The following is an 8187-nucleotide window of genomic DNA, read 5'->3' as shown; positions in this document are numbered from 1 at the left end:
TGAGATCCAACCCTCCCCCCTTTCAATATCATTCAATACCACCCCATGCTCTTCACTTTCATCCGCGATATACCCCCTCCCCCCTGCTTTTCACTTTCATCAACAATCAACACCCCCCCCCCCCCACATCTTAAATAACCTCACAAAAGATATGTGAACGTGTCATATTACTTACACATGCTTATTCAGAATATATGTGAAAGACACTTGTCAGATTTTATTTTAGAGAGCAGGCGTGAGGTTCAGCTGTGTGCTCTTCATTTTCTGTCTGGTTCAGGCTCAAACTGATACGGCTAACAGCTAATCTGACTGACAGTATTTACACAGCGCAAACGCGCATGCTTGTAGGGGCGTGACCCTTTTCCTGGTGACATGGAGCCAATCCACGAATCACAGCACATTATGTTAGCTGACCAATCAGAGCCTCTTGAGGACTGGCTTTTCAGAGGAACTAGGAAATATGACCTAGTCGTATTCATGTTAGCTGAGTAGCTGTATATAAGATCAAGTAAGATATATGAAAAAATAACGTGATTTTCTACAAGTGGAGCATGAGCACACATTGCTTTGCATCTTATAAACACAACTAAGCCTTAAAATACACTCTGGACCACCACTTTAAGATATTTTCTTTAAAATCTGTAATAGACTACCACTATTGACCCTCATCGCTGGGAAAATAACCAGCCTTTCAGCAAAGCCTGATATTTTCCTGCAGGTTTGACGCAGACTAAACTAAACTGTGTGAGGCCAGTTTTACCGTTTAAGCCCTCCCTCGACATTTATTTCTTTTGGGTTGTGCAGTTTAATTTAATTATTGTAAACTCACAGACTTTTTTGGTCACATCCATATTTTCCACTTTTAAAATATAATAAATGTTTACAGACTGATATTTTTCTGATCCCGCAACTCAGTGGTTAGTGGTTTTGGAAAATATAAGCAAATGTTTCAATATCATGTTAACATGTACTTTCTTTTTACTGCAAATGTCACATCCGTAACGCTGGAATTGCTCTGAAAGGCAAGCAAATGATGCATGATTTATAAAGCTCAGAAAACACATAGATTTATCAAACTTCAGTTCCATTTAAATCATATTGTATTTTACAGTCTATCAAATAGAAGAGTTTCAATTAAAATGGAAAGTTACTCACTGTTTACACGCTCTTAAAGGGATTATTCACCTAAATATTACATTTGTGTCATCGTTTATTGTGTTTTGGTGTCTTTTTTCTGATGAACATGAAAGAAGATACTTTGAAGTATGTTGTAAACCTGTAACCATTAAATTCCAGCGTATTTCCATAGTATTATCCTACTCTGGAAGTCACAGGTTACATGTTTCTAGCTTTTTTTAGTGTTCAAAAGAAACATTTGATTAATTAATGTTATAAAAAAAAGTAATATTTTGGATGAACTGTCCTATTAAATGTAAATCTCATAAAAACACACACATTTATCAAAGTTTATTTCCATTTAAATCATATTGTATTTTACAGTCTCTCAAATAGAAGAGTTCCCCTAAAAATGGAAAGTTACTCACTGTTTACATTTACAGTTACATTTGTGTCGTCGTTTACATTCTCTATTCACTTGTCACAAACATGTTTTAGTTTCCTTCTTCTGAGGAACATGAAAGAAGATACTTTGAAGTATGTTGTAAACCTGTAACCATTAAATTCCAGAGTATTTCCATAGTATTATCCTACTCTGGAAGTCACAGGTTACATGTTTCAAACTTTTTTAATGTTCAAAAGAAACATTTGATCAATAAAATGTTATAATTTTTTTTATATTTTGGGTGAACTGTCCTATTAAATGTAAATCTCATAAAAACACACACATTTATCAAAGTTTATTTCCATTTAAATCATATTGTATTTTACAGTCTTTCAAACAGAAGAGCTAAAAATGGAAAGTTGCTCACTGTTTACACGCTCTTAAAGGGATAGTTCACCCAAACAATTACATTTGTGTCATCGTTTACATTCTCATTCACTTGTCACAAACATGTTTCAGTTTCCTTCATCTGATGAACATGAAAGAAGATACTTTAAAGAATGTTGTAAACCTCTAATCATTAACTTCCAGAGTAGGAAAAATAAATACTGTGGAAGACAATCGTTACAGATTTATTCTTCAATGTATCTAATCTTCATTCATTCATTCATTCATTTTCCTTCGGCTTATTCTCTATTTCAGGGGTCGCCACAGCGGAACGAACTGCCTACTATTACAGCATATATTTTAAGCAGTGGATGCCCTTCCAGCCACCTGGAGGAAACCCATGCCAGCATGGGGAGAACATGGAAACTCCATACAGAAATGCCAACTGGCCCAGCCGGCACTCGAACCAGCGACCTTCTTTTTGTGAGGCGAGAGTGATAACCACTGAGCCACCAATAATAGCATATTAATAAAGTAATTAAAATATATTATAAGAAATAAACAACAGAAATAACAAAGATCCCCCTGAGGAACTGTAAACGATGAGTAAATGCTCATTTTTGGGTGAACTGTCCCTTTAAATGGTTCCAAACTTTTACAAGAGCAGATATTTTGAAGAATGCTGTAAAGCGCTGTCCATTGACACCCGTAATAGGGTGAAAAAACACTATGGAAGTCAATGGCTACAAGTTTTCATCATTATTTTTTACAGAATATAGATTTTTTTTTTGTTTTCAACATTGCATACAAATGAAGGATGTGTAAAAAGAGGAGTGTTTTTTTTTTGTTTGTTTGTTTGTTTTTGGTGAACCGTCCCTTTAAAAGTTCCCCCACAAAATTCAAAACTGCACAGTAGATTATTGTTTTTTTAACCAGCTTAAACTTAAATGATGCAGTTTTGTTTTTTCATCTCTGTAAATAAGTGCTATTTTTCAGCATTTCTTGTGTTGCAGGATATTAAGTTTTGCATTAGGATTAACTGTGAGAAATGTGCACAGATCTGCCTTTTGGTGCATAAAATAATCAAAACAAGCTTTTATTCATACTGTAAATGTGTTATGATGAAGCACAAGAACAGTCCGCTCAGTCGCGCCCTCTATAGGCAACTATGAGAACCAAACATCCCCACTGCGTGCGAACTTCACCTTTCCAAAATCAGCTCGCTAGTTGTTAACTATACATGAATTACTTAAAATTTCAGACTCTTTAAAAATCATGGGAAATCACGTGACTTAAAGTACACCATGCATTCTGATTAAATGCGCAGTTGATTCAGGTTTGTGCGTAAAAATGAATGCATTGAAAGTTAACATTTATATATACATGACAAATCTCTAAATCACAGGGATTAAGCATACGGAGTGCATTGCATGAGCAGATATTGACAGAATAATAAACACACAGAGAGAGAAGTGACGCGCTCTACGTGCAGATTGTAATGAAAGCAAAGTGCGCGCCTCGCCTGACAGCCGTCAGCTGATGCACAGGACGCTTTAAACACCCTTTAAACAGCCACATCCAGACGTGTTTACCTTCATCGTGGTGAAAGGGCAGCTTCATGGGATTCTCAAGCAGGGATTTGAGGACGCCGTGGGTCGGAGGTAGGAAAGTTGCGTTTATAGGAAGAGGTCGAGACATCTTCTCCATCGCGTAAAAGAGATCTCAATCTTCCTGAAGAAACGAAATTTAAAAAAGAGCCAACTTATAAAAATAGAAAGTCTGCAGTTTGCGGTGTGTGTGTGAGTAGAGTCCTCAGCCCGTGCGCGGCACTGATGAGCGGCGGCGGCGGTCTCGCGCGTCCGTCAATTCAGCAGGCTGGAGCGCAAAAGCGCAACTGATTCGCAAATCCATGTGCAAAGACTGACGCCCGTGACGTCAATGAACGGGCAGAGCTGTTGACTATATCGCTGGCCAATGAGAGCAGCGGGGGCGTGGCACTCCCGTCAGGACGGGATACTTTGTGGCACGTCCACGCCTGCGTTATTTTTCTCTTTCAAGATTATTCCTTTGTAACTAATGCGCTTGTAAATGTGAGGACGCAGAGAAAAACAAAACACTGAGAAATATATTTTAATATATTAGCATTTCAATATAAAAAGCATTAAATAAACACTGTTAAAATAAATTAATGAACACATATAGTTTATTATAAGTTTTAATTGTATTTTTGCTGTTTTAATTAGAATTTTCGTTACTTTTTTTTGGCAAATATTTGTGACATATATGTTATATAGTTCCGCAGATTTCTAGCCTAACATTGAGTCTATGTATTTACTTGTGTACTTTTATATTTATTCAGTTTTAAATTCATTTCACTAATATTATTGTGATTTAATACTAGTAATTTTAACATGTTCATCTGATTTATTTACAATACAGTGTGTAAAGTCATATCTTCTGTCTTTTAGTAGATGTATATTATACAAGAGACTTGCTTTGTTTACCAAATGAGTGGATCTAATTGCATTTGCATTGTAAACATTAAATAAAAGTTTAAAATGTGTGTTATTTGTTGAGTTCATATATTAAGTTTTTAGTTATGATACTCCTAAAATCATTCCACATAAATCTGCAAAATTCCTCTGCAGAAATAGCAGAAAAAGTCTGCAGATTCTGTCTGGCGCTACTGTATGTTATATATAAATATATACAGGCATGGGCAAAAACACGTGGAAATGTATTTTAAAATAAAATACCAAATACCTTAATTTCAGGTGTATCAAAATAATCTATAAAATACAGCAGTCACAGTGTGTATCAAAATAAAATACTGTATTTTGTATTTTAAAAATACTGCAAAATACTTTTACAAAGAGGAATGACGTTTCTTTGCAAATCTTCCATCAATTAGACCTATTCAATCAATCCCTACACCATTAAACTGACTCAGTGAAGTAAACAATATTTGATAGCAAATGTGGCCAGTAGAATTGCCATCATCTCTGTAGATTGATTATTCAAGATTTTAAAGGGTGTTAAATAAATAGTTAATTAAAATTTTTGTTCACAGAATTTTTCATAGATCTATATATATATATATATATATATATATATATATATATATATATATATATATATATATATATATATATATTTTTTTTTTTTTTTTTTTTTTTTGCTATTGAACTCTTCAATACTCAAAGTAAAAACTGTACTCTGAAAAAAATGATTCAAATACGATTTAAGTTAAGGCATTGTAAACAATTTCTTTGGGCTAAATTTAAACAAATTAAGTTGAACATTACTAAACTTAATTTGTTTGATTAAATTCCACCAACGACTGCACTTTTTGAGAAGGTTAAAAAGGGCACACCTCAGCCCATCAATTCTCACAACTTTTTACAGAGGGGCTGTTGAGAGTGTTCTCACTAATGGCATCTTCCTTTGGTATGAGAATAGTAGTGTATCTGACAAGAACACCATCAAGAGGATCATAAAGTCAGCTGAAAGGTCTGTTGGAGTCAAGTTGACATCTATCGAGGAACTTTATCAACGACGTATGTCTGTCTAGGGCAAATAGCATTTTAAGGGATCCAACTCACCCTGGCTATAGCCTGCTCATGCTTATGCCATCAGGCAGGCGTTACAGAAGCCTGAGGACTAAATCAGTGCGGTTTCGTGATCGTTTTTATCCTGTCATTGTAAGACTTTTGAATAAGACCAATTCTTAAACACTATTGATAGCTAGTGTAAAATAATAAATCAATAAATAGTTAAACTAGCATAAATTATTAATATTATAACTATTATAACAAATGGTGAAATAGGTATTTTAGTATTAAGTTACTCTCTACTGAGATTTCTTTTTAAATCAGGTTATATCTTATATAACTATATTTTTATGAAATTATAAGCTTGTCTATCATGTTAGGATCTTATAGTGTTTGTATAGTGACGTTTTTTATGTTCTTGTTGGGTCTGTTGCAATGTAATTTCATTCTGCATTACAATTTTATTGTGATGTTTTGAATGACAAAATAAAGGAAACTGAACTAAATTCAACCCATATAAATTGTTTGCAACAATTTTGCAGACATCATTTTCTTCAGTGTATTAGAGGTTTTTGATTATTAAATGTTTGTGTTTCATATGTTGTGACATCTTAAGGTTTACATCTTTCCTCTTCATTAACTATACAGTGTATCATCTACTGGCATTTAAAACTGCCAGTGAAGAATTGCAGGAATCGCCACTATAGGAATTTTTTTATGTTGTTTGTTTTAACGACAAACATTTGGCAGCAGCAATCCATCCAAAACTACTATTATTTGTACAGTATACTCTTTCTCCTGAGAGATTTTTTTTTTTCAATTCTTTAAATGGAGGACTCAATAACATCCAAAAGCCCCAATCAGAGTGCTTTTATATCTTGATGTAGATTTCTTACAAAGTATTTTACAGTATTTTAAAAACACAAGACACTAAAATATCTTAATACAAAATATTAAGCCATTTTCATCAACCCTATCAAATACAAATTACAAAATACTCTTTTGTATTTAAAATATGTATTTGACATACATACATACATATATACTGTAAACAGGTGTGGAGCCTATTTGGCTCATTCAGAACTCAAATGCTATCTCTGTTTTTGCAGTACAGTGTAATACTGCTAGTTTAGCATACAATTCTACCATATTAAACATTTTAACTTTTATTAATTTATTATTATTAAATTACTACATATAAATGTAATAAGAAGCTTTTATATATTCCAGGACAACATTGATGAAAGGTTAACTTTTGGTCCACTTCAAAATGTTGACTACTGTAGATGTATTGTACCCTACCGCACTGTACACTCAAACACAAAATCAATCGCTTGAAATGGCCAAATACTCCCTGACTACTCAGTAACAGGCAGCGCTAGTAACCGGCAGTCACCAGAAAAAGAGCGCGTCTGCGTTCGATTGGCTGAGTGTTGAGTGCACGGAACACGGCGTCCAATCAGAGCACAGCGGCTGAGCACCGCGCTGCGTTAAGGAACATCTGGCCCTCGGCTGGAACTGACCTACTTTTGTCCAATAGCAGCAGCCAGTCGGTAATTCCGGTGAGATCAGTACGGGCCACGGCACATTGAATGTCATGTGTTCGCGATCCCTGTAGAGTGAGAGCATGAAAACAACTCAAGCTCAGCAAGCGTCACATTTATGCGCGTGTCAGATCAAAATAATCAATAGCATGCCAAATTGTTTTAATCGCGTATTGATTAGCTTGATATAAAGCACGCTTTTGTGCAGCCGAGTGGTTGGCAGTGATTTGAATATTCATTTAAATCAAATGCACGGACGCGAGACTTTAATGCGTTCGTCAAGAATTGGTATAGGTGAACGCGCAGGCCAGGGAGAGCAGGCGCGCGCATCGGCTGTAAAGAGCGTGAGACAGCTCGCGTGTGTGTGTCATGCTTGGTAACGGCGGTTGCCACAGCAAAGCACTTTTGTGATGACGTGAGAATAAATGTAGGACACACACACACACACAGAGACAGAGAGAGCGAGAGAGAGAGATACAAAGCGAAAGAGCAGCAGAGAAGAAGTGACAGTATGAATGAGACACTACTGAAAAACAGCACTCAGCAACACCAATAGTTTCATGAAGAAAAAACAGTAGGGTCTGTCCATCCATTCATCCATCCATCCATCCGTCCATCCATCCATCCATCCATCCATCCATCCATCTATCTATCTATCTATCTGTCTGTCTGTCTGTCTGTCTGTCTGTCTGTCTGTCCATCCTTTTTATTCTATCTATCTATCTATCTATCTATCTATCTATCTATCTATCTATCTATCTATCTATCTATCTATCTATCTATCTATCTATCTATCTATCTATCTATCTATCTGTCTGTCTGTCTGTCTGTCTGTCTGTCCATCCTTTTTATTCTATCTATCTATCTATCTATCTATCTATCTATCTATCTATCTATCTATCTATCTATCTATCTATCTATCTATCTATCTATCTATCTATCTATCTATCTATCTATCTGTCTGTCTGTCTGTCTGTCTGTCTATCCATCCTTTTTAATCTATCTATCTATCTATCTATCTATCTATCTATCTATCTATCTATCTATCTATCTATCTATCTATCTATCTATCTATCTATCTATCTATCCATCCTTTTTAATCTATCTATCTATCTATCTATCTATCTATCTATCTATCTATCTATCTATCTATCTATCTATCTATCTATCTATCTATCTATCTATCTATCTATCTATCTATCTA

General features: G+C 35.0%; 1 protein-coding gene across 1 annotated transcript in view; it reads right to left on the bottom strand.

The window, feature by feature from the left end:
• Positions 1-3805, bottom strand: part of hlfa (HLF transcription factor, PAR bZIP family member a) — a 28445-nt gene extending 24640 nt beyond the window's left edge. Inside the window, exon 1 of the mRNA XM_056452848.1 lies at positions 3481-3805. Within this exon, the coding sequence (XP_056308823.1) occupies positions 3481-3595 (115 nt within the window). The 5' untranslated portion in view covers positions 3596-3805. The remainder of the gene's footprint in view (positions 1-3480) is intronic.
• Positions 3806-8187: the final 4382 nt, after the last annotated feature.

The sequence above is a fragment of the Danio aesculapii genome, chromosome 3, assembly GCF_903798145.1.
Source record: "Danio aesculapii chromosome 3, fDanAes4.1, whole genome shotgun sequence".
Taxonomy (NCBI): Eukaryota; Metazoa; Chordata; class Actinopteri; order Cypriniformes; family Danionidae; genus Danio; species Danio aesculapii.
Note: the sequence above shows the minus strand (reverse complement) of the source record. Positions and strands in the feature narration are given on the sequence as shown.